This window comes from Symphalangus syndactylus, chromosome 6 (genome assembly GCF_028878055.3).
Source record: "Symphalangus syndactylus isolate Jambi chromosome 6, NHGRI_mSymSyn1-v2.1_pri, whole genome shotgun sequence".
Taxonomy (NCBI): domain Eukaryota; kingdom Metazoa; phylum Chordata; class Mammalia; order Primates; family Hylobatidae; genus Symphalangus; species Symphalangus syndactylus.
The window spans coordinates 141,190,271-141,216,596 of NC_072428.2; the positions used below are offsets into that span (position 1 = coordinate 141,190,271).

The following is a 26,326-nucleotide window of genomic DNA, read 5'->3' on the forward strand; positions in this document are numbered from 1 at the left end:
TTTCTGCAGTAGGCAGGCAAATGTTGCAAGAATGCGCCCAATGGAGGAAGGAGGCTTGGCTCTCTCACAGTATTGACGCATGTACTCACACATGTATGTCAATTCTTACATATACAACGTATACATAAGCTGAAGGAGCAGGTAGGCAGGCACAAGAAGCCTAGCGGTGGCCTACTGGGAGCCTCTAAGGAGCCACCACTGAAAGGCAGTGTTAGTTCAGTGAGGACAGGGGCTAGGGAGGCTGGCATGGACAGGTCAGCTATTCATGGGAGCAAGATACAGGGGTTTGGTGGAAAAGAGGCAAACTACGCCAAGCATCCTCTGTGTTTGGGGCAGACTAGCCCACGCACATCGACCAGCACCTCTGAGCTGTGTGCTGTATGTAGAACAAGCCACTTGCCTTCTGCCAGGACGAGCAGCTGCCTTGCAGGATTGCCATGTGTTCAGAATTGGACTCAAACCCCACTGAAGCCCACTACTAAACACTGAGGGGTGGGGGACACAAGAGAGGTCCATCTGCAACCCTAAGAAGCATCCTTTACAGAGCACACGGCACATTCAGATGCATGCCCACAGTGAGGCTCCCTGACTGATCGCTGGCTGGGGTAAGGGCAGGTCTGGGAGGACAAGCAGCCTCATCAAGACCATGGGGACAAACGGGAGGCATCCCCCAAAGCAAATGAGCCAGCAGCCTGAGCGGGACAAAAGCCAGCACTAGAGATGGGCAGGGCTACCGAGCTGTGACAGCTCTGTCCCTGCTCCCTCTACTGGCTCCTCCCCTCTCAGCCTGCACGTGGTTCTCCCACCTTACAAAGAACCAATTGAAAACGTCCATTAACCTGAATCCATCCCCTCGCTACCAGCTCGCATTAATTGTCGGGTGGGCTCGGAAGTGCCACAGTAAGAACTAAGCCCCAGAATCTAAGTTAAGCCCCTAAAAAGGCCACGCACAGTCAGAAGCAGCCAAGGCAGGTCTCACGCTGAGGCAGTTCTCCTGCTCGTGTGCTCCCTCCTCACCTCTGTGTCTCTGCCTCCAGCCATCCCGGCACAGAATCCAGCGCACAGGTTGCTCTTGATGTCTTGGGTGGGAAGTGATGCTTGTCCTCTCCTTTTGGTGAAACCCCATCATGTGGTCCCACCCTGACCGCAGGGGTGGGCTGGGAGAGGCAGAGGAGCTCCTGGCTCTTGCACAAGCACCAAGCTCCTGGCACTGATGCCACCACCTGTGCTTCTGACCCCAGGGCCTTGAAGGAAGTTCGCTGGCTCCTCAGCCACTGCCCCACACGCTTTCCTTCCCCTCCTGGCTACTGAAGCTGTTCTCTTGGAAATCACCAATGACCTGCCAAGTCCAAAGCCTGGCAGGACCTCCAGGGCTGATCGCCCCTCTCTTGAGGGACTCTTCTGGGCCTCTGTGACCCACACGCCTCCTTGGCCTCTTTCATGGACCCTCGGCCTCTGCCCTCCCTCGTGTGCCAGCCATACCCAGCTGTCTGTCTCCAGCTGACGTGCCCGGTCTGGCTGATGCCGTCCAGGGCTATGGCTGCTGCCTGCGTCACCCGACGAGCCTTAACACCCATTTGCAGTTGACGGTGCCCTGAGCCCAGGCTCCCCTTGGAGCTCGCAGGCCCGGAAACCCACAAGCTCTGGACAGAACATGCAGCCTCACTGCTTTCCTCCTTGTGCGTCTCTACAGGAGTTGGTGTCTAAAAGGGACAAAGGCACACTCCAGGTGGAGAGGGGCACAAATAAAGTTAAAACCAAGTTCGACAGGGCTGGGACGGGCAGACAGCCTGGCAGAGGAGGGAGGCAGTGTTTGCACAGGTGGACAGGGTGTGAATTGGGGGGTGAGGCTGGCCCTGATCTGGCAATCAGCTCGAGTGTTCTGAAGTCTCTAGCAAGAGAATGACATAATAAAAGTGGTGATGAAAACATCTGTGCAGCAGCCGCTTTGACAGATCTGCAATCACAGCTCTAATGGCCAAAGGGAACACTTCAGGCCACTGCCCTGGGCCAAAGCCAGAGCGCAGCCCAGCCCAGGAGAGTGATGGGAAGACCAGCGCTCCAGGAGCGAGAAGGGCTGTCCAGAGACCCAGAGTGGCGCCCTTCCTTGGATGCTTTTTCATTTTGCTATTTGTCCTTTAAGCTAACGAGCACTCAACTCCAGCTCTGATTTGCTGACACCTGAGCTGAGGGTCTAGGGACCTGCTACCCCCGCCCAGTACTTTCTGACCATCCACCCCCAGTGCCAAGAGCTCTCCACCTGTCAGAGGACCCAGGGAGAGCGGGGAGGTGCCCAGAGACATCCCAGGACTGCGATGGCTACACGAGTGCTGTCAACTCCTTAGTTCATGAGTCCCACCAGAAGCCCGGAGACCTCATGACCCATTCACACTGCCCTCCCTCCCACCCAACCATGCTCCCAGGAGCAAGTGGGTCAGGGGCAGAGCCAGGAGGTGGGAGCAGTGTCAGGATGGTCAGGGTTTGGCCCCAGGACGTGTGGGCAGGGCCAGCAGGTGGGGGCAAGGCCTCAAGGTTGTAGAGAGACAGGGACTCCTTCCCCATCTGTGAAGCATGGGGAGGCTGGAGTGCGGAGTCCAAGGTAACACACCTGCCCTCTGCCTCACTGAAAACAAGAGAAGATCATGGCTGAGAGGCCAAGCATCCTGTCTGCTGTGTGGCCATAGCTTTCCTGGACATTTGCTGTGTCTGTTCTCTGGCTGCTGTCTATGGCCAGGGGGGCTTAAGCAATGGGATTTATCCCTTCACAGCTCTGGAGGCTGAGAGCCTAAGTCAAGGTGTGTGTGGGCCCGCAGTCCATCTGTATTAGTCCGTTCTCACACTGCTAGAAGGAACTACCTGAAACTGGGCAGTTTATGAAGAAAAGAGGTCTCATTGACTCACAGTTCTCCAGGCTGTACAGGAAGCATGGCTGGGGAGGCCTCAGGAAACTTACAATCATGGCAGAAGGCGAAGAGGAAGCAGGCACGTCTTACATGGCGTCAGGAAGGAGAGAGTGACGGGGAAGTGCTACACATTTTTCAACAACAGATCTCGTGAGAACTCATTCACTATCGCAAGAATAGCAATGGGAAGTCTGCCCCTACGATTCAATCACCTCCCACCAGGCCCCTCCTCCAGCATGTGGGGATTACAATTCAACAGGAGATTTGGGTGGTAACAAGAAGCCAAACCATATCACCATCTGAAACCTGGGGGAGCCCTTTCTGCCCTGCAGCTCCAGGGATCACAGGCACCAGGGCATCCCCATCTCAGCTCCACCAGCTCCCTGGGTCTCCGTCTTCACTGGGCCTTCTTTTAAGGCCAGTCATTCTGGACTGGGGGCCCACGTGAATGACCTCATCTTACATAATTACACCTGCCATGACCCTATTTCCAAGTCAGGTCACATTCTGAGGTCCTGGGGGTCAGGACTTCCACAAACCATTTTTGCCGGGAACATCCTACAACCCATAACGGTTACTATAGGATTAAATGAAATCCTACAGTGTATTTTAAAACTCTACCCAATTGCACCCGAAATAAATTCTTCATCTTGCCTAATTCTCCAATTAGCCCTGGCCTGATAACTTGATTTTCATTCCTGTGTGACCCCTGGCACTCCTGACCCACTAACCTGATGCTGATGATGGCATCATGTGTCTGGACTGGGGACCTTCCTAACATTGACAGGAGATTCATCTGATAATGGTTTTGAGTGCCTATTGTGTGCAGATCCTACTCAGGTATTATAGCATCTCCAGGAACTGTAATAAACAGCAATTTCAGACTCAATTCATCTCCTTTATCTGTGACACTGTGTGAACGGGAACACAATGGACCAAAAGAACACTCAGCCCATGACAAAGTCTCCCAAAGGACACAGAGGTATCACTGTAACTTCTCACATATGTGCTGCACGAGGACTTGGCTGGGCTGCAGATCTGAAACCTTTGTTCTTCCAACTTCACTTACAGCAATAAAGCCCATTTACCAAAATCCATTTCGTTTAAATGATGGTGGGGAGGGGGAAGAAGTGAGGTGGGGGAGAAACTTACAGGAAGAGTCTTGTCAAAAGGAGACATTTTGGAGTCAACAATGGTAGGTGGGAGGTTGGTGGGAAGTGAGGCTCAAACACAGTTCACTCAACAACCTGTACTCGGTAACAACAGACATGTTCATCTCACTAAAAAGGAGAAAACCAAAGGTGAGGAGCTCAGATCGTGGATAAGTCCCAGGAGAGAGTAAAAGCAGGGTGCTGAGACCAGCTATCACTCCAATTCAGAACACTGGCTCGGGCCACTTTAGAAAGGGGCACTGGGGATGACCTATTCCCAGGCACTAGTGTGTTTCAAGAAAAAGATGCCAGAGGACTCCAAGTTCACAGACACCTGAAGACACTGGGGTCTGCTACTGTGTGGAAGGCTCCCTCTCATTTATCCTTCAAGGCCCAGCTAAAATGTTTCCATTTATCACAACACCACTCCTAGCCAGTCCAGCCTACCACAAACTCATCTTTCTCCAACTCTGTCCACACCTATGGCCTGTGTTTTTCCATTCAGCACATCGATCGTGGAGAAGGCAGGACATATCCATTCCTTGATAGTCCTATGTCATGGGTTGAATTGTGTCCCTCCAAAAGTCACATGTTGAAATCCTAACTCACAGCACCTCCAAACGTGACCTTATGTGGAAGTAGGGTCATTGAAGATGTAGTTAGCTGAGATGAGGGTTATACTGGAGTCAGAGGGTCCCGTAGTCCAATAGGGATAGTCTCCTTAGAAAAAGGGGAAATCTGAATACAGAGATATGTGCATGGAAAAACCTCTGTGAAGATGAAGGCAGAGACTGGGTGCTTTGCCTCCAAGCCAAGGAATGGCAATGATGACCAGCACAGACCAGGAGAAAGAACAGAGGCATGGAACAGACCCCCTCACAGCCTCAGAAGGAGCCAGCCCTGCCCACACCCTGATTCCAGACTTTCCAGCCTCTTGAGATAATAAACTTCCATTTTGTTTTATTTGTTTTTTAAAGATGGAGTCTCATTCTGTCACCCAGGCTGGCGTGCAGTGGCCCGATCTTGGCTTGCTGCAATCTCTGCCTCCCAGGTTCAAGCGATTCTCCTGCCTCAGCCTCCCGAGTAGCTGGGATTACAGGCACCTGCCACCATGTGCAGCTAGTTTTTGTATTTTTAGTAGAGATGGGGTTTCACCATGTTGGCCAGGCTGGCCTCAAACTCCTGACTTCAAGTGATTTGCCCACCTTGGCCTTCCAAAATGCTGGGATTACAGGTGTGAGCCACCATGCCCGGCCAACTTCTGTTGTTTAATGCATGCAGTTTGTGGTGCTGTTATAGTGGCCCTAGCAAATGAATACACCTGTCATGATTTGTAGTCATCCACATTCACTTAGATATCAGTGCATATGAGTGAGGCTGAACGAGTACCAGCTAATTGTTAAATCCTGTGGCAAGTCACTTTGTGATATGAGTCATTACTCACTGACTTTTTTGAAACCGAATGTTTCTGTCTTAGATCTGCTCAAAGGAAGAACTGGCTGAAGCTCCGGTTCCTTCTTAATCTGATTATGGAGCCACAGTTAAGTGCTGCTGCCCAGAGATTCTCATTTCTCCACAGCCTCCTTTTTCTCTCAGCCATTTTCCTCTAGAAGCAGAGCCTGAGGCAAGGATTAAGATCAAGGTGAGGTAGGGCAGGAGAAGCAGAATGAAATGAGTTGTCATGCTGGCTGCTGATGCATGACAAGCTGCAAATAATAACATAATAATCAGAATAAAGAGCAGGGGAGCTCAGAAAGTGTGTTCACTTGGCTCATGGGACTCCTCCAGGAGGGTTCTAGAAAGGAACTATATCTGGGGGGATCCAAGCCATCGTCAAGGAGAAGGAGGTTTCTGCAGAACTTCCTCGAAGCCACAGTTCCTACTGGTCAAGTATTACTCTGTGGAGAGCTGAACTCCCCCAAACTTCTAGGCTGTATCATCCAGCCCCTTGTCATCATTCAAGAGGCCAAGCTTCCTGCCCAAATTGTAGGATATCTCTCTTCCTTTTTTCTCTTTCTCTTTTTTTTTTTTTGGAGATAGAGTCTCATTCTATTGCCCAGGCTGGAGTGCAGTAGCAACAATCCTGGCTCACTGCAGCCTCTGTCTCCTGAGTTCAAGCGATCCTCCCGCCTCAGCCTCCCTTAGTAGCTGGGATTACAGGCACACGCCATCATACCTGGCTAATTTTTATATTTTTAGTAGAGACAGGGTTTCCCCATGTTGGCCAGGCTGCTCTTGAACTCCTGGGCTCAAGTGATCTGCCCACCTCAGCCTCCCAAAGTGCTGAGATTGTAGGCGTGAGCCACTGCACCTGGCCAGTCTTCAAGATTTTTCCAAAGAGACCAAGAAGGCTGCAGTTGGTGCCAGGACTAAGTCAATGGACAAGGACAGCCCGTGCCTGAAGAAACAGTGACTCTCTAGCCCTGCTCTTTCTTCCCATCCTGGGCCACTGTGTCATGATTCTCACCCACTCCTAATCCAATCCCCACTTGAAAGACCTCAACAGACTTGGAGTTCTAATGCACTGTGGCCTTCCTGTCCCCCTGAGATGCTCCAAAGCTCCATGGAGGGTGTCCCCCCAGTGCAGGGAGCAATGACGCTATCTGGTTTTACCAAAGGGCTGTGTCAGCTGTGCTGGGCAGGCAGCTTTCCACAGTGTTTTGCTGCATTTAAGAGTCACAAGAAGAAACTAACCCAGGCGGAAAGGCTGAGAACAAACCTCAGTCAAGCAGAGAAGAGAAGTGAGAGTAAACATCAAAGAAAATGGCCCAGGAACGTTGAATGCAGTTGATGCTGTGGCTGTGGACTGCGCTGGGTTAGACAGTGCCCCCACTAATTCATTTCCTTTCCGGAACCTCAGAAGGTGACCTTATTTGGAAACAGAGTCATTGCAGATGTAGTCACTTAAGTTGAGGTCGCAGTGGAGTAGTGTGGGCTCTTAATCTTCTTTGACTGCTGTCACTTTAAGAAAAGGAAAAGAGACAGACACATACAGGGGAAGGCCATGGGATGATGAAGGCAGAGGCTGAAGTTACGCATCTACGAGCCAAGGAACCCCAGGGTTTGTGGGCAACTGCCAGAAGCTAGGAGGGAGGCCTGGAACAGAGCCCTCCCAGAGCCTTCAGACGGAGCATGGCCCTGCCGACACCCTGATTCCAACTTCCAGCCTCCAGAATTGTGGGAACAGGAATCTGGGCAGCTTAGACCATGCAGCCTGTGGTGCCTGTGTGGCAGCCCCTGAAACTAACCTGTGGGCCATGAAGGCAAGGATGCTGCAGCTGCATCTGGGGAGGTGTGGCGGAAACACGAGGTGGGCAGGTGGCACTGCTTGCGGGGCTGGGGTGCTGGGCTGACACGGCCGAGGGTGCACGCCCACCCCATAGAGTAGGCACCTAACCTGCTGGCCCCAGAGTGCGTGTGTCCACTGCTAGGGACCACGGAGGCCAAGTTCAGTACCTTTTGAGAAATAAAGCTAAAATCCTAAGCCCCCAACCAACTGAAAGAACCCCCTCTTGGCCACGGAGACCCCAGAAAAACCTTAAAACTGAGTTCCTGGCCATAATGGGATGAGAGGTTGGATGTGCCTCATTACACCCCCTCCCTTGCTAACCACCATTAGGCTTCCTTCCCCAAGGGTTAAATGGAAACCTGCCCTTTTGAAAGACTTGCTCCATTCCTAAGATCAACCAGCTGTCTGATGCTGCCCCTTCCTTCTGCAGGTTCGACACAACCGACCAGCATTCCTTCCTGATAAGAGACCCCTGACCGTGGAGTGGCTCTGAGCAGCCTATGGAGGCTGCACACAGAGGGTCTTCACATCCTCGGCTTTACCCTCTGACATACAGGGCATACTGTAATCCATTTAAAGGTTAAGTCTCCACCCCAGAGTGAACATGGATGCATGCTGCACACAATTAGCCAATTATGCATGTCTATGCTTCTTCTTTGTGAATATTCATAGCTCCTCCTATAACCTGTTGAATATGTATATTTGGCCACCCTGTTCAGCATAAATCCCCGTCTTCCACTCTCAAAGTGTCTGTTTCCAGCGTCTGGCTGGAGGCTATGCTTCCCAGCCTGTCAGAATGGTGACCTGCTGGCTGCAGCCTTTTTTAAGAAGTGATCTTTTCCAAATGCAGGAACCTTATCATTCTTCAATTGACACTTTGCTGGTCACTGAGCAAGGTGTGCTGGGAGGAGTGAGGGCTCTGAGGTCCCAAAGGTTTTCTGGGGAGCTTAATTCTTGTGGAGTGACCTACAAATAGCACACGTATTGAAAACACATCAACCAGTCTCAGAGCAGCCCTGTCTCTTGGGTTTCAGGAGTTCCACCTGGAGCTGCAGGGGGGTGAGATAGAAAGTGGCCTCCCTCCTGAAGAACCCAGTGAACAAACCACCATGCCCCATTCCCCGTCCCCGACTTTAGCACTAAGCATTGCAGAGGCCGAGAAGTAGGGGTTCCAGCCACGGTTGGGTCTTGTGTTGACCATTTTCCAATGCAACCACAGGATCCCTAAGATTCAAGCAGCACTGTGGGCTTATGACCTCACACATTTACCATTGCAGAAATTATGCCAAAGCATGATCAAATTATCTGCCCAAAATGTATAGAATATTTACAAAAATAACCAGCCCCCCTCTGTTCCTTACTTCAGGCTCTAAGATCTGCCTGATTTCTACTACTGTAAGAACATAGAAAGTAATCTCATTACGTGCATGATTTTTAGCCTGTCTTCATTCCAGCTATGTTATTCTTTATGCTTTTCCTTTAGCTAAAATTTCGATTTCCGCCTTACATTTTTGGTATTTTAAAAGAAAACATTATATCACTTCTATCAGCACCACGTTTCTTGTCTTTCCCGAGTCTGCTGATGCTTTCAAAATCCCCACGTCCAAAACTCAGCACCATTAAATTGGAGTGAAGCTGGTGGTGGAATGGGAGGTGGGTGCTTAGAGATTATTCCACTTCCTTCCTCCCTCCTGCACTCTGTTCCAAAGCCAGAGAGCTCTGTGTTCTTTTACTGTATCTGAACAACTGGGGGAGGAATCATTTTGTATGCATGCAATACGTACAATGCCATCTTTCCTAGAAGTCTCAAGCTCTGGGGTATATATCAATATCACCTGAGGAGCCTGTTAAAACTTTCAATTTTAAGACTCAGGCCATTGAGTCATTCGCTTCACTGGTTTGTAAATATCTTTGTACATTAGGGATATTAGTCCTGTATCAATTCATCATTTACTTCTGGTCTAGCACGTGTTTTTCACGTTTATATTGTTGTTTTGTTTCATTTTCTATTTGGAGTGGGAGGCTGTATGGAAGTGGTCGTCTTGATGTCATCAATGATAATTGCCTCTGTCCCTTCACAGTTTCTGAACCTGGTCGGGCTTACACATGACCCACTGAAATCCCTGGGTCAGTATAGCCATCATCTTGTATTCAGAAGAATCAGCCCACATTTTAGAAAGCACTGAAAAACAAGTTAAGTTATTGGCGTATTAGTTTCAAACAATTTGCTCAGTGTCTTCGGGCGCCATTCTAGACCCTGAGAAAGCTTTGAATAAAACAGAATCCCTGTCCTCAGACAGCTTACACTCTGGTGAGGAGAGACAGGCAAGTGAACAAGTAAATAGACAGTATATCCTATGGGGAATCAGTAGTGTAGATGCCCGCAAGGAGATTGCTACTACTTTATCCGGGGTGTCAAAGGAAGGCCTTTCTACTAAGGTGAGTCCTTTCAGGAAATCTGAAGAGGTGTCTGTAGAGGCCGCCTGGGAGCCGGCAGTGGGCTTATATTCCCAACACACATAATGCCCCTTTCAGGGGGTCATCTCTTCTATCCCTCTCCCACCAGCCTACACAGCACAAGAACTGGGCTTCAATCTCTGGTATGACGCTCCAAAACTCTCCAAAACCTTCTCCAACCAAAACTCACCTTCTAGAATCTTCCCTTCACTCACTGGACCCCCGTTATGCATTTCTCTCTTAGACATTCTTCATTCTTTCTAACAGGAATGCATCCAGCTCTCCCCTACCTCATCAATATATCAAAGCTCCGAGAATCAAGCCTGCAAATTTCGAGAGACGGCAAGAAAGGCTGTGGATATTTATATCACAAACATAAACATATTTTTTGCACCTTCTAGAAAGGCCTGACATCCCAAGATTTAGATATTCAAACGTTTCGGAGGCACATTACTTACAACATTTCCAGTTTAGTTCCACACGGAAATTATTTTAGTGTGACCAAGAGCCAGGTGTGGTGGCTCACACCTAAATTCCAGCACTTTGGGAGGCTGAGGTGGGAGCATCGCTTGAGTACAGGAGCTTGAGACTAGCCTGGGCAATACACTGAGACCCAACTTCCACAGAAAGTTAAAAAATTAACCAGGCATGGTGGCGTGCATCTGCAGTCCCACCTATTGTGGGCAAAGGGTGGGAGGATGGCTTGAGCCTGGGAAGTCGAGGATCTGCAGTGATTCTGCCACTGTGCTCTGGCCTGGATGACAGAGACCCTGTCTGCAAATGAAAGAAAGAAAGAAAGAAAGAAAGAAAGAAAGAAAGAAAGAAAGAAAGAAAGAAAGAAAGAAAGAAAGAAAGAGAGAAAGAAAGAGAAGGAAAGAAAGAAAGAAAGAAAGGAAAGAAGGAAGGAAGGAAGGAAGGAAGGAAGGAAAGAAAGAAAGAAAGAAAGAAAGAAAGAAAGAAAGAAAGAAAGAAAAGGAAGGGAAGGAAGGAAGGAAGGAAAGGAAGGAAGGAAAGAAGGAAAGAAAGAAAAGGAAAGGAAAGAAAGAAGGAAAGAAAGAAAGAAAAAGAAAGAAAGAAAAAAGAAAGAAAGAAAGAGAGAAAAAGAAATGACCAAGGAGCCACTTTTATCTATTTTTTCATAAATGACTAGCTGGTTATCCCCTTATTGGTTTATAGATCCCTAAGATCTATTCCATTAAAGCAGAGTGTCAGCACCTGGACTAAAAGTGGACTTGAGAGTTCAACCACCTGACTTCACATTTTGGCTTTACCATTTCATAGCTGCGTGGTCTTTGTTCCACAACTTAAGCCCTTGTGCCTCAATTTCTGGTTTGGTAAACATTATACAAATAGAAGAGTTGCTAAGAAGATTGAAAGAATTATATACAATGCACTTAGAACACACGGATTTTTAAAAGGAGCAAAATTTAGCAACACATGAGATTAAATCATTCTGGAGGTCATGCCTTGCTGACTGTGTAAGATTCTTTTTGCTTTTTAAAAGACTTTAATCTTATTATTTGCAGTTCATGAACACACAGATATGCACTTTCCTTTCCTCATCTCCAAAGGCAAGATCACCCTAAACCAACTTGCAAAATCTTTTGAAGCTAAAGATTCACTGTTCTGGAAGCTCCTGCAGCCACTCAGCCACTTCATAATTCTTGTGGCACAAGGTCAGCCAGGTGAACATTTCAGGCTTTGCAGGCCATGGGGTCTCTGTTGCACCTGCTCAGTTCTGCTGTTGAAGTGTGGAAGTGGCAGGAGAGGAACACACAGATGGGCGTGACTGTGTCTCCATGACAGCTTTGTTTACAAAAAGAGGTGGCAGGCCAGATTTTGTCCTGGGGCTGTCATTTGCTGACTGCTGCATTAGAGGGAGAGAAGGAAAAGTGGGGCATTGTTTTGGTTGGGGTGTTTGACTCTGATCACCAAAGGGAAGTAGGTTTGATACTTCACGGTGGCTAGAAGGAGTATGATGAGAACGCCAGCCACACTACGAATCCTCACGCTACTGTACCTCTGACCAAAGGCAAATGTTAGTGAAAGACTACGGCAGCTCCATACAGGCAGCCTCTGAGAGGTAAGATCCTTCCAGAAGAAAGGTCTGGTTCTCTTCCCTGGGCAAAAAACACCAGCGAGCCTAGGTACTTGCTAGTCCCAAGACCAGCTGTGGAATCTAGAACCGTGGTCTCCATCTGTGTTCCCCCTCCTGTCTTAGAGTATCTGAAGATTGAATTATCTCTTTTTCCTTTTTCATTTCTCCCTCTGCAATGACAGTGATCCTAACTTCCATCTTCCTGCTTTCTTTCCCCTTAATAATAGAAAACAGTGTTTATCGGCCAGGCGCAGTGGCTCACACCTATAATCCCAGCACTTTGGGAGGCTGAGGCAGATGGATCACTTGATGTGAGGAGTTTGAGACCAGCCTGGCCAACATGGCGAAACCCTGTCTCTACTAAAAATACAAAAATTAGCCAGGCGTGGCGGTGGGCGCCTGTAATCCCAGCTACTCAGGAGGCTGAGGCACGAGAATCGCTTGAACCCAGGAGGCGGAGGTTGCAGTGATCCGAGATCTCGCCATTGCACTCCAGCCTGGTGATAGAGTGAGACTCCATTTCGAAAAAACAAAAAAGAAAAAGAAAGAAAACAGTGCTTATCAAGCTCTGGTGTACATCAGTATTAGCTGAGAAGCCTGTCAACATTTTAGATTCTACGTTTGTCATGTAGGCCATAAATTACAGGACAGAAAAATGAGATGCAAATAGAACGTGAGGAGAAGTGGGCATTACCCTGAGATTGAAGACAGAAAACAGGGGATCATAGCCAATCCTCCTTAATGTCAAGGCTGGATGTGAGGCTGCATCGCCCTCCATGGGGGAAGCAGCTTACACAGTTGTATGTAGGCTCGTTGGGCCACGTGTGATGCAGGCATCCTTGCATGCACACATGCTGGCCAAGGAGGGCAGGATGCCACAGTCCCCTTTGGGTTACCAACTGGACCTCTTATCCTGGAACTTCCCGCCCTACCTCCCGGTTCTTGGCCACTCTGTTTCTCCTGTGTGATCCTGCTCCCCACCCCACCCTGACTGATTCAGGGGTCCTAACTGGGCAAATCAGATACCCCGCGACAAGGCATTTAGGACAGTAAATGGAGAGACACGCAGACTAGGACTTCTCTGAATCTCTTGGAAAGATCCATGAATTCTGGCTGCTGAGGCCTCAGGGCCAGTCTGGTTCCTTCCCTTCCTGAGTCCTGAGGGTTCAGCTCTTTTTTGAATTCCACAAATGCCCCCAAATCCTTCCAATACATTGTTTGCTTGTTAAAAAAGTGGTCATGTGAATATAAAAGAAGAGGGACCAAAACTGGATTCAGAAAGGCTGGAAATGCATCCCTTAATGCCTTCCATCCAGATTTGGTTCAAAGGCTTCTAGCAGCTAGTGCAGACAGAGGAAATGCGCTATTACACGATTAATGTCTGCTAGAGACAAAAGCAGTCCCGCTGATCAGAAGTTCAGCTATTCTTGGTACCAAGACCAGACAGCAAGTTCCTCCCAGGGGCCTTGAGTAATGAACGAAGTCTTCATGACATCCCTCCAGTGGACACAGTGGCTTTCACGGGGCTGTTTCTTCCTAAGACCCTCCAGACGGGCTGATGGCATTACTCTCATGCTCAATTTCAAGAAGTTAGTTCTGGGGCAGTGGGGGAGCAATCTATAGTCTGGGAACCTTGATCCAGGAATAGATTTTCAAGTACAGAGAAAAGCAGACAGATTCTGCCTCCTCCAGGCCAGCCTCATGCCAAGCACAAATGAACGGCCATCTGGAAGGAGCTCAGGGTGACCTCCCAGCCAAGTAACACCAGAGCACAGAGACCTGGAGCTTCGTGCCTTATCAGCCATAGGGCTGGGGGAGGGATGGCTTCTTTCAGGGAAAGCCAAGGAGCTGGGCTCACTGATTCTCAAGGGCAGCAACATAAGCAATTGCCCTGGGGACCAGGCTTGCTCTGTTCTGAACTCCCCATCCCAGGGGGCTTCTCTGAAGAAGCCATGCCCCCACCCCAACCTCATCAATCCTTGCCCTCGTGAGTAGCTGTGAGCCATGCCATAGCCTTCCCGAGCCTGGCCCTTGGCTGTCTATCCCGATGGTGAAACTGGGCTGTAACAGGCTCTGCCTTCTCCACAGTACCTGACAAGCCAGAACGGTGAACCTGGGGATTTTCTAGCCAAGGACATTGAAGGGCCTTGGAAATACTCAACAGAAAAAGGCAGCCGAAAGGAGCCAGGAGTCAGGCCCATCTTCAGTGGCCAACGTCCCACCACGTCCACCAACAATAAAGAGCTGCAGTGCCTGACTCCCTGCATCCCAAGGGAGGGCCCAGGCCCCGGGTGCACACGGGCCGCAGCAGGCAGCCCCAGGTCCTGCTCCCTTCGCAGCTGTCTGCACTTCTGCCATAGGAAAAAAAGCAATTCACAAGCTCACTGAGCTCACAGAGCGAGCGCACTCAGGCCCGGAGGAAGGTGCAGATGGCAGGTCCAGCCTGGGCAGTGCAGGCCCCCTTGGTGAGGAAGCAGCAGTTTTAGGTTTCTGGAATGAGAGGTAGCTGAGGGGTTCATATACCCCAGTGTGTGGATTAGGGGCACAGGGGTGTGGAGCTATGAGTGGACTGTGGGCCCCCACCCAGCAGTGAGGCCTTCAGGTACATTGCTGAGGATGATCAGGGGCCTCACGGTCTCTGCTTCTGAGCCCCAGCCTCATCCTCAGGACCCCTTGGGTGCTGGACACTGCCGGGGTGAGGCCTCCCGAAGATATAGCCCCCACATTCCTCAGCCTGCAGCTGGAGCTCCCGCAGTATACGGGAGATGGGTTGGGAGGCTCACTCTCTGACTCCACCTGCCTGTCTCGGCCCCTGGCTTTAAGCAAAGGGTGGAGGGGAGTCTGGGAGCTTCCTCCTGTGCAGACCACAGGCCCCGATGGAAAGGGCCATGGCCAGGTTCAGCTTGGGCCTCGAGGTCTAGCTCTTCACTGCTGCAGCACCCCATGCGGACACCGGCAGAGTCATCCCCAGGCCTGTGCCTGCGTTCCCTCGCTGTGAGCACAGCGTCTGCTGGGACCCGCTGAGATCCAGAGGTGCTGGGAGTCTTGGATCCGCCTCTGATAGAGGTTGAGTGTTTGTCCCCCAATCTCAGGTTGAAACTGGATCCCCGGTGTTGGAGGTGGGGCCCGGTGGGAGGTGTTTGGGTCATGGGGGCAGATGCCTCTTGAATGGCTGGGTTGCCTCCCTGCAGCAGTGAGTCCTGCTCTCTTAGCTGGGTGTTTTAAAGACTCCGGTACCTCTCCCCTCTCTCTTGCTCCCTTGCATGTGAGCTCTGCATACCCCGGCTTTCCTTTGCCTTCCTCTAGGAGTGGAAGCAGGCTGAAGCCCTCGCAGACACCTTTGCAGAGATCATGACAGCAGGAGAAGGTCCAGCCTGGCCCATCCATCCTGCATCCAGCCTCACAGGCTGGCTGGCTTTGCTCATTACCTGGGCAGAGGCCAAGCTAACCAAGGGAGGAATTTAGTTTATAGTTTAATTTGAAAGCAAGGATGATAATAGTACCTCCCTGAAACCAACCCGCTCCTTGCTGAGGGACCGAAACCAGCTTTGTGAGATGAATGAAAGACCAAGGATTAGGATTATGGGAGGGGCCTGAACTCTGATAATATGCAGGTATAGTTTCTATGATCTCGTACTGCTCTGGGGTCATGGAGCCAGAGCTCATAAGACTTGTGACTTCCCCATTTGTTCCTGTAGATAGCATCACTATTTAAAACCTAAGATTGGTATTTTGAGATAATTTTTTAGACTTGAATTCTGGCAACCAATGGACCCCACCCAGACCCATGACTCATGACTCAGCTGACCCTGTGGCCCTCACCTAGAGGCCGGCTCAGTGCTGGAGGACCGTTTCCATACCACTATGATCGCATCCCCAGCCAATCAGCAGCGCCCGTTCCCTAGCCTCCTGCCCATCAAATTGTCCATAAAAACCCTAAGCTCTGAGCCTTTGGGGAGACTGATTTGAGTGATAGCTCCATCTCCCATGTGGCTGGCCTCACATTAAACACTTTACTACAATACCAAGATCTCAGTGCATTGGTTTTAACTGTGCAGTGGGCATGAGGCTCCCACTGGATGGCTGCGCCCTCCCCAGAAGCAGATGCTGGCACCATGCCTCTGTGCAGCCTGCAGAACCATGAGCCAAATTAACCTCTTCTCTTTATAAATGACCTAGCCTCAGGTTCTCCTTTATAGCAATGCAGAATGAAGCAACACCACCTCCCATCCTGGACCTCCACACTCAGCCATCTTTAGGTTCTCCCCATGCCTTCTCCAAGCCCTGCTACATCCCAGCTTTCCCCAGCTAGCCCTTAAGCCTGAGCATGGGGACTTGGCTGTCCCCAGGCATTCCTGGTGGCTCTAACTCTTTCTTCTGCTGTTACCAACACCCGCAACTTCTGTTCCACATCTTGCCACTGCCCCAAAGCTCAGGTCTGGGAGCTTGACATTTTTTTCAAGATGTATTCATTTTTAATTACCAATAAGTGAAGATAGTCTCAAAAAATTGGAAGGTCAGATAAAGCAACATTTTCCTTCCACCCATCCACTCCTAATTCTTCACTTAGAAGCTACCACTAGCAGTCCAATGCATGTCCTTTTAAAAAATAAAAAAGGTATATATGTGTGTACACATATACATATATGCACATACACACATACATCTATACAAATCCAAAACACACACACACACCCCCATATATGCTGTGTTCAAATTATTATATGCATATGCTTTCTTCCCCGTAAATGGTTTCCCTATAGTCCCTTCTAGCTTTGATTATCTGTCTGTCTGCAATTCTGTCAGTTACTGAAAGAAAACAGTTGAAAGAGAATGAAAATCTAAACATAAATAACAATGAAAGATAGTGAAAAGGAGGAATACTTTAAGAAATTGATATGGTTTCAAGAAGAGATCTTTCTGGACTCAGTTTCTAAAAGAACAGCTCATTTCCTAGGCTGAACAGTGGACAGCACCAAACCTCCCACCAAATGCTGTACTGAGCTGCAGCCTAGGCCCTGAGGACCGGACGACTTCTCCTGCACCTCCTGGTGCCACTGCTGGGCTCCCAAAGGGACCCTCTGCCTGCAGGGACCCTCCTCCTTCTCTCCCCGCTCCTCCCTCTCGCCCTCTCCTCCCACCGCCGTGGAGGGCTCTGTGCAGGAGAATGATGTAGAGGGAGGCAGAGGGTGATGGTTCCTGCCGGAGCTTCAAGACCTTCCCACGGGAGCCAGCTCACAGTTCCTACACTCCTTTTGGCACCCTTCCGATTGTCAGGTTCCCTGTGCTGCTTTCCACCCTGCCCAGAAAGTCTGCCCTGTCCTAACTCAGCACAGGCCTTACCATGGAGACAATCTCATCCTTTCTTCTAAAGCCTGCTTGCCCCTGACTAGGAGCACTTGAAGGCACCTGTCTTTTCATCCACCAATCCCAGCACATTCAATCTACGCAACATCGCAAGTTCCCCAACAAGGAAAACTGCAGACACATCCTCCTTCTTTTCGACAAATCCCACCTGTGTGACGTGGAGCCCTCACGCAGCTTTCCCATCAGGCCAGGCCTGATTCCCTTCCTCTGTACAGCACTTTGAGCCCTCATCTCTAGACGATGTTTATACAGGGATACGGGGGAAGAAAGGGGCACCTTAAGGCTAAAGTGCACAAAATTAAAGGAAATTGTGACAACCCCACAGCCTTGAGTGAGGGGTGTGTGTAGAGCATGGTCAGGACCTGCCCCCCACAACACACACACAACCCACAGGCAGGAGCACCTTCATTTGTTTTATGTAGAAAGACAAAGCGCAAAATCTGTCCAAGAGATAGATCTGCTCCACTCACACAGAATACGGCGCACCAACCCCTCCACCTCCAAGGTGGTGGATGAAGAAGTGAGGCTGACAGAGACCTGGCTTCTCGTCCTATGGCCACCGCTGCCTGATGGAAGAGTTTGAAGTCAGAAACACCGAAATTCCCCTCTTGCTGCCGCCTGGCCTTGAAGATATAAAGCGTTGCTCTAACACAGTATTGCTGGTTTCTCTGAGTACAAATCAGCCTGGAGAGAAAGGTGAACTATCCCAGGCCTCTGATGGTCAAGGACAGATTTGTTTTCCACATCACTATCTTTCCCAATACAAATGTTCTAAGTCAGTAGAAAGAACTGGAAAGAATAGACAAAGGAAAGGAGAAAGTAAGCACCATAAACTTTATAGTTCGCGGTATATTTCATATTATCATCGACGGCGCTCAAGTGAAAATACCCTATCCTCAGATCACAAATACTCATGAACCTACGGATCTCTTTCTTAAACACTCACATTTCCTCCTTCCGTTTCTCCAGCAAATCCCTCCTAGCTTCCATTCCCTGCTGCCCAGAGCCCCAAACAGAAAAAGTTAGGATTTGCCAGAAACAGGTGTAGTCAAACCCTCAAATACCAAACCACAGAGAGTGGAAGCCATATCGGGCTGACCAAAGCAGTCTGGTCCCGTGGCCCCAGGTGAGGGCCTAAGCTTGGCTCCATGCCTGCAGTTTCCAGAGAAGGCTGGAGGCAAGTGTGTCATCTGATTGTCCATACAAGCTGTACTGTGAGTATCAGGATGTTTACAGTTAACGCAAGGACTGTGCTGGACCAGAAGGATTACGCTTTGATAGATTAGCGTAGGAAGAAAGTGACAGGTGGAAACTGGGAGAGAGATTTGTTTAGAGGGGAGTGGGGGTGGGGAGAAACAGATACAGGCACTCAGCACCAAGCCGCTTACAGCCATGGGGCAGCTTCGGTGCCACCGTGGATGTGTGGCTGCAGAAGAGGGCCCCAGCACCCCAGCACCCACCTGAAACAATAGCATCAAGGTCTTACTTTTTCTGGAGCGGGAGAAAAACCTGATGCCCCCGGGCGAGGTAGCAGGGTTGGAGTTGGGAGAAGACTCTTTGGAGGAGGAGCGGAAGATCCCACTGAAGCTCATGCGTCGAGGGGAGCGCGGCGGGGACTCCTGGTAGGAGAACGGGAACACGGTTTTGGGAGAGCCAGGGCTGGTCTTGGGCCTCACAGGTGCAGACATGGGGCTGGAGGGCCGGGGCTGGGGGCCTCTGGAGAAGAACCCTTTGGAGGGGCTGCCTGGGCCGAAGGGGCTGTCCACCTGCAGAAAAACAGATGAATGGATGCAGTCACTCCACGCTCTGGACACGCTGCCTCCTGCCCTGTATGAAACTTATCATTGTCCCCTCACATGCGGGCCCCCCATAGTACCCTCCCAGAGAAATAGCCCTAAGCTCTTCCACAGAGGTAGCCACTGAATGGTCTGCAGGTAGCACCTGCCCCAAGGACGGCCCCTCATAGGCTGGCAGCACCATGTCCTGGAGGTCCACTGACCATCTTGTCCCACTCCTTAGAAGGGGCTTCCAGGAGGTAGAGGGGAGGAAGGGAAGCGGAGCTCAAAATGACCGTCTCCCTCCTTTATTACGGGCCTGCCTGCCTTCGCCTCTCAAGACCTCACGCCCATCCAAGTTCTGACCACACAGGACTGCAGCTCTCTTGCCTGCCTATGAGATCCCTACGTTCCAGAACAGAGTAGGCCTGGAGCTCCATCCTGAGACCTCAGTCCTAGGAGATGATGAATTTTTCACTTCCAAGCTGCTTCAGCATTTGAAAGACTGAGGTTGCCGACAGAAGTCAGGAGAAAAGTTAACAAAGCCGGCCGGGTACGGTGGGTCACACCTGTAATCCCAGCATTTTGGAAGGCCGAGGCGGGTGGATCACCTGAGGTCAGGAGTTTGAAACCAGCCTGGCCAACATGGTGAAACCCCATCTCTACTAAAAATACAAAAAAAAAAAAAAAAAAAAAAAATTAGCTGGGCGTGGTGGTGGGTGCCTGTAATCCTAGCTACTCAGGAGGCTGAGGCAGGGGAATCTCTTGAACCCTGAAGGTGGAGGTTGCAGTAAGCCCAGATGGCGCCATTGCACTGGGCAACAGAGCGAGACTCCATTTTGAATGAACGAAAGAAAGAAAGAAAGAAAGAAAGAAAGAAAGAAAGAAAGAAAGAAAGAAAGTAAGTTAACAAAGCCCCAAACCTCTCAGACTCACTTCACCGATGATTTAAAATTCTAGTCATGGCTTAAAAAATTATCAGACCCCATAACTTTAAGCCAAGGCACACAGCTCATAGTAGACTTTGAGAAATATTCCACGTGCCCGCAGCCATGTTCCTGCTGGGTGCGTGGAGGCGCTCCTGCCCTGCCTCTGGGTGCCAGGTATTTGGCCCCAGCTCTGCCACCTGCTGAGCCAACCTGGGCATGTTACTTGGTCTCACCGAGCCTCAGCTCCCTCATCTGTAAAATGAGGACGGCCATGCCCTCACCTCAAGGGCTGCTTGAACGTCAGATGAAGCCACGTGAGGCCAGGAAGAACAGGGTGCGTGGTAAACAGCTCTTGCCCTACCACTCGGGAAACTTGCAAGCAACACGGAGTGGAAAGGACCTCAGAAAGAGATGACCCAGTTCAGAAGAAGCGCGAGTAACTCGTCTGCAGGGCTCACCGGGTGCCAGAACCAGGGCAGACGCGGGAAATACTGTGCTCGGGCGGCCGCGCTGTGCTGAAAAAGGAACACAGGACACCCCACAGGCAGCTTCGGTGCCACTTCGGGGTCTCTCTGTCCCACTTCGGGGTGCGCTGTCCGGACCACGGCCTGGGGACGTTCTTCCGCCACTAGAGGGCGGCCCAAGCCCCCGAGCCCGCGGCCCTGGGAGGACAGGATGCCCGTGGCGTGGACCCGCGCAGCACAGCCTCCCCGGGCGGCCTCTCCAGCCGAAAGAGCCGGCGCCGCCACGTGGAGGTGTAGGGCCCGGCCTGGCGCGGACACCTTCGTGAGTGGGCCTGGCAGGAAGAAGAGTGTGGTGCTATAGGACCTTGTAACTCAAGCTCTCCTAGCTATAAAGAAGTTTAGAGTTTTTCTTTTTTTGTGTAGTTCTTTGTTTTTTGTTTTTGAGACAGGGTCTCCCTGTGTCGCTCAGGCTGCAGTGCACTGGCGCAATCTCAGCTCATTGCAACCTCCACCTCCCGGGCTCAAGCAATCCTCCTGCCTCAGCCTCCTGAGTAGCTGGGATTACAGGTGTCCACACCCAGCTGATTTTTTTTTTTTTTTTGACCATTTAATATGAAAAGCATTTAGATTCTCTGTTTATAGAATATCCCATTTAGCCACTATTCCACCTTACTATGGGAATCAGGACAAATCCCGAGAATAAGTTTACAAACAAGAGATTCTTCAGGCGGAGGGTGGTGTCTCACACCTGTAATCCCAGCACTTTGGGAGGCCGAGGTGGGTGGATCACTTGAGCTCAGGAGTTTGAGACCAGCCTGGGCAACATGGCAAAACCCTGTCTCTACAAAAAATACAGAAATTAGCCAGGTGTGGCGGCCCGTAGTCCCAGCTACTCAAGCGGCTGAGGTAGGAGGATCACTTGACCCCAGGAGGTGGAGGTGGAGGTTGCAGTGAGCAAGGTGACACTACTGCACTCCAGCCAGCCTGGGTACAGAGCAAGACCCTGTCTCAAAAAAAAAAAAAAAAAAAAAAAGAGGTTCTTCTTCAAGTGGTGGGTGCTGTGTGTGCAGGTCTAGGGTGGGATGGGGGCTGAGAGAAACCAGTAGGAACAACACACACAGGGACCAGGGTGGTCCTATCACAAGGTGATACAAGCTGGTCCTGGGTGGAGGCCCCGGTTTGGTCACAGCTCAGTTTCCCGCAATGTGGACAACGACTTGGTTCTCTAAGCTTCATTCCCAGGGCTGTGACAATCACAACAGCAGCCTGGAGGGTGTGAACCAGAAGAGGAGCCGAGGCCACATGGGAGGACCGGAGGGAGGGGTGGGATTTTGGAGCTGCTGGAAAGGTGAGCCCGGACCTGGCGCATGGATGTGCTCTGTGCACCGCACAGCGAGCTTGCTGGGGAGCCGGGGGAGAGGGCCGAGCCAACGCAAACGTCCAGTCCTACAGGGAAACAGAGACACATAGGGGAGCGGGGCCCCAGGACAGCTTGCAGAGTGCCCGCAAGGCCGAAGCACCATAAGCACCATGCACATGGATAAATGGCCCAGAGCTGAAACCTGCCCCTCAACAGAGGCCCTGACCCAGAGGAGGCCCTAACAGCTGGCTGGGCTTCAGAGACGCAATGACAGGGCCGGGGAGGTGTCCAGTGCCCAGAGACAGAGGAGAAGGGGTGTGAAGCACAGAGACAGAGGGCCGGCCGTTCACTTGGTCCACCATGAGGGTGGGGGTCATGGGGGAAGTTGAGCCATGAGCCCCTGGAGAAGCAGTCATGAAAGGCCAGTTTAACCATATTTGATGAGCAGGGGGACCTCAGGATTATCCTGAATGGGGTTCCATTCTGTACTCTGAATCCAGGCCAGTGGAGTCGGGCGTCCAGCGATCAGGCCTGAGGAGGGAGCCCTAGGAAGCAGCCCTGCCAGTCCTGTCTCTGGAAAATGGCCGAAGCATGGTGGATGCTGGACCCTGCCTGACCCCTCTCACCGGGAACCTCGGGGGCCAGATCACACTCCCAGATGGTGGGAAAGCCAGGCGGAGGGACAGGCCTTCTGGGGTGGGCTGCGTGGCGGTGCAGATAACCGGCGCCGGCTGAAGCCACCAGGGACAGGGCCTCAGCCCTTGCTCTTGGGCAAGCTATAGCCAAATGATATGTTGTTGAATGCAACCGGATGATTCCCCGGGTATTGACGAGACTCCCAAGTGTGTGCCTGGCTCCGCAGAGCTAATGGAGAGCAGGCACTCAGGCATCTGCGGAGCAGAGCTCTGCCTATGGGGCCATTTGTCATGCAGCTGCCAGAGAGGAAGCTGGGGCCAGGGCCAGGCCGTGGCCCGTGTGTCTCTTGCGCAGTCTCAGATCTTCCATGCAAGGTTTTCACTGGAAGGCAGGGTTTTGCAGAGTCAAACAGGAGGAAGATGACCCAGCGCCCACGGGGCCGGTCCCGCAGCCTTGCACGGGGTTGGTGGCCCCTTCCTGCCACTCCACTCTCTGCTGGCCCAGAAGCTCAAGCCCATTCCCTGGCAGTCTTTGCTGGATGTGCCACAAGAGCTGCTAATAAGGTTGCTTGTTCAGGGCAGGGCGGGGAGGACACTGGCACCAGTGGCGCCCCACAGGCCGACACCAGTTTGATTCAGTTGTGTGTCATTCAAATGCTTAAAGAGGAGATTTGCTTTTTCCAGCATGGGAACTCCTGCCTTCATCCCAGGCTAGCTGGCACCCAGAACCCATGCCCAGACCCCCTACACAGCCCCCAGATCACTAGCCCTGTCTACTGTCACCTGCTGGAGAGGTCTGTGGGTGGCAGAATGCCAGGAAGCAGGTCCCCTACCAGGCCTCCACCCACCCTTACTTCCTGGCTGCAGGAGAAACCTGCAAGCAGCCTGGACCTCTGCGCCCTGCCACGGCCACCTCGACTCTCACCTGATGCTGTGGCTCCCTCTCCAGATCCCCCCACCCCACCCCACACTCTTTCTTGGCCACCTGACCCTACACAGTCAACAACCTCCTTGAGACACTAGTTTCCTAATGGGAGGGAAATTCACCAGTGCGGGAGGGACAGCGAGGAGCTAAAGAGAGGAAAGGAAAAGTGGAAGGAGAGAAAAAGGCATGTGGAGAGGGTGCAACACGAGGTGGAAGGAGAGAGCCCAGCACTGGGGGTAGGCGCTGGTGGGCAGCAGGGCAAAGTCCTGCCAGTTGAACTCAGCCCAAAGACCACAGATGGTCGGCAGTGACTGATACCTTCCACTGGGCTTAGCTCATTGCTCATCTTCTTCCACTGCCTCTGTCCACATTAGGGGGGTCTAGTGGTCCACAGTCAGTGCCATGCGAGAAGAAAAAGGAGTGAAGCCCAGGAGGCTCTCCAGTTGGATAGCCCAGCCGATACGCCAGGCTTGGCCACGTGAGGTGAGCTGTCGCAGGATGGGCTCGGCTACGGCCAGGTGTGCAAGCGGGCATGCGGGTGGGCGTGTGGGTGAACACACAGGTGGAAGTGGGCTCAGGCGCTGCCTGCCTCCGTGGCACCTCAAACTTCCGAAAAGGAGGCCTTACCTTTCGAGAGGAATGCTTTCCAGAACCCTCCAGGTCTCCGTCCAGGAGCGGCATGGCGAAGGAGCTCAGATCCTAGGGTGGACAGAGAGCACGTGGTCAGTGACAGTAGCCCTCGGGCCCAAGGGCTGCACGGAACTCTACGTGAGTGTCACCTCCCCCTTCCCGAGTCCTTATCCTCCAAATCCACCATGAAGAAGGGACGTAGATGGGTTAGCTACACCCAGCCCCCAAAGCCCCTGACCACCATGCACATTCGCTTCCAGAACGTGCAGTCAAACTTCCAGTAGCAGCCATGACCTCCCATCACCCCAGGGAACGAGGAAAGAAGAAATGGCTGGGACTAAAGGAGACAGGAAGGCAGGCAGAAAGGGTGGAGGGAGGAGAGCCTGTCTCAGGCTATTCTGCTGATGGACATGATTTTACCCCACAGCACAGAACATGGGTCCAGGGACATGTGTCTGCCTGGGAAGATGATGGGACAGGGATGGGGAGGGTGACACTGGGGTGGCGGCTCAGGCAAAACTATTAGCAGAGTCTAATGATATCGTGGCCAAAATAGAGTCTCAAACAGATTGGGGCAAGTAGCTCACCACACATTTATTATGTCTGAAACAGCCCTGCCCCTTCTTCCTCTTGAATCTTGCCTTATGAACGCCTCCACACCAGGCAGAAACCCACCCAGTCATCCTCAAATCGAGCACAGCTGCATCCCTAACCTTTCTTTTTTATTTTAAAGTTTTTAGTTGTGGTAAAATACACATAACATAAAATTTGCCATCTCAACCATTTTAAGTGTGCGGTTTGGTGGCATGAAGCACATTGACATTGCTGTGTAGCCGCCACCACCGTCATCTCTAGAATCTTTCCATCTTCTCAAACTGAAATGCTGTCCCCATCAAACACTAACTCCCCCTCCCCCTCCCCCTAGTGCTTGGCAACCACCCTCCTACTTCCTATCTCTTTGAATCTGACCACTCTAGTACCTCATATAAGTAGAATCAGACAGTATTTGTGACTATCTGACTCCACTTAGCATAATGTTTTCAAGGCTCCTCCACGTGGTAGTGTGTGCCACAGTTCCCTTCTTTTTGAAGGCTGAATAATATTCCATTGTATGAGTAGACCACATTCTGCTTATGCATTCATCAGTTGATGGACATTTGGGTTGCTTCTACCTTTTGACTATTGTGAATAACGCTGCTGTAAGTATGAGTGTTATGGTATGAATTGTGTCTCCCTTCCCACCAAAAAAAATCTGTATGTTGAAGTCCTGACCCCCAGGACTTCAGAATGTGACTGTATTTGGAGATAGGGTCTTTAAAGAGGCAATTAATTTAAAATGAGGTCATTAAGGTGGGCCCTAGTCCAGTATGACTGGTGTCCTTCCAGGAGGAGATTAGGACACAGGCACCTACGAGACAGAGACCACACATGGAGACACAGGGAGAAGACAGCCACCAACCCAAAGAGAGGGGCCCCAGAGAAACCAACCCTGCCGGCACTTTTATCTTAGACTTCTAGCCTCCAGAATCATGAGAAAACACATGTCTGTTGTTTAAGCCACCCCACCTAATCTGTAGTGCTTTGCTATGGTAGCCTAGCAAACCAATATAATAGGTGTACAAATCTCTCTTCAGGACCCTGCTTTCAATTCTTTTCAGTTATCCCCAGAAGTGGAAACGCTGGACATCAGGTCATCCTACTGTCAATTTTTTGAGGAGCTGCTAAACTGTTTCCTGCAGCAGCCACCCCATTTTACTTTCCCACCCACAGTACACAGGGTTTCAATTTCTCCACATCCTCACCAACACTTGTTATCTTTGGTCTTTGTTTTCTATGATAGCCATCTTAAGTGGGCGTGAGCTGGTATCTCATTGTGGTTTTGATTTGCATTTCTTGGATAGTTAGTGATGTCGAATATCTTTTCATCTGCTTATCGGCCATTTGTCTATCATCTTTGGAGAAATGTCTATTCAGGCCATTTGTCTATCTTGTTTGGAGAAATGTCTATTCAATTTCTTTGCCCATTTTTTAATTGGGTTGATTGTGGTTCACTCGTAGGAATTGTTTATATAGTCTGGTTATTAACCCCTTTTCAGATGCATGACTTGCAAATATTTTCCCCCATTCTGTGGGTTGCCTTTTTACTGACTGTGTCCTTTGATGTACAGAAGCCTGATTTATCTAATTTTCCTTTTGTTGCCTGTGCTTTTGCTGTTGTATTCAAGAAATCACTGCCAAATTCAGTGTCATGAAGCTTTTCCCCTATATTTTCTTCTAAGAGTTTCACATTTTATGGTTTTAGCTCTTATATTTAGGTCTTTGATCTATGTAGATTTTTGTATA

General features: G+C 50.8%; 1 protein-coding gene across 10 annotated transcripts in view; it reads right to left on the reverse strand.

Moving 5' to 3' along the window:
- Positions 1-26,326, reverse strand: part of PRKAG2 (protein kinase AMP-activated non-catalytic subunit gamma 2) — a 327,100-nt gene that overhangs the window by 213,449 nt on the left and 87,325 nt on the right. For 9 of the 10 annotated variants that reach the window (XM_055284598.2, XM_055284605.2, XM_055284604.2 and 6 more), the window contains exons 2-3: positions 23,981-24,052; positions 18,752-19,031 (exon numbers count right to left, since the gene is read on the reverse strand). The exons of the other annotated variant lie outside the window; for it this stretch is intronic. In XM_055284598.2, the coding sequence (XP_055140573.1) occupies positions 18,752-19,031; positions 23,981-24,052 (352 nt within the window). The remainder of the gene's footprint in view (positions 1-18,751; positions 19,032-23,980; positions 24,053-26,326) is intronic. 10 annotated transcript variants of the gene reach the window in all.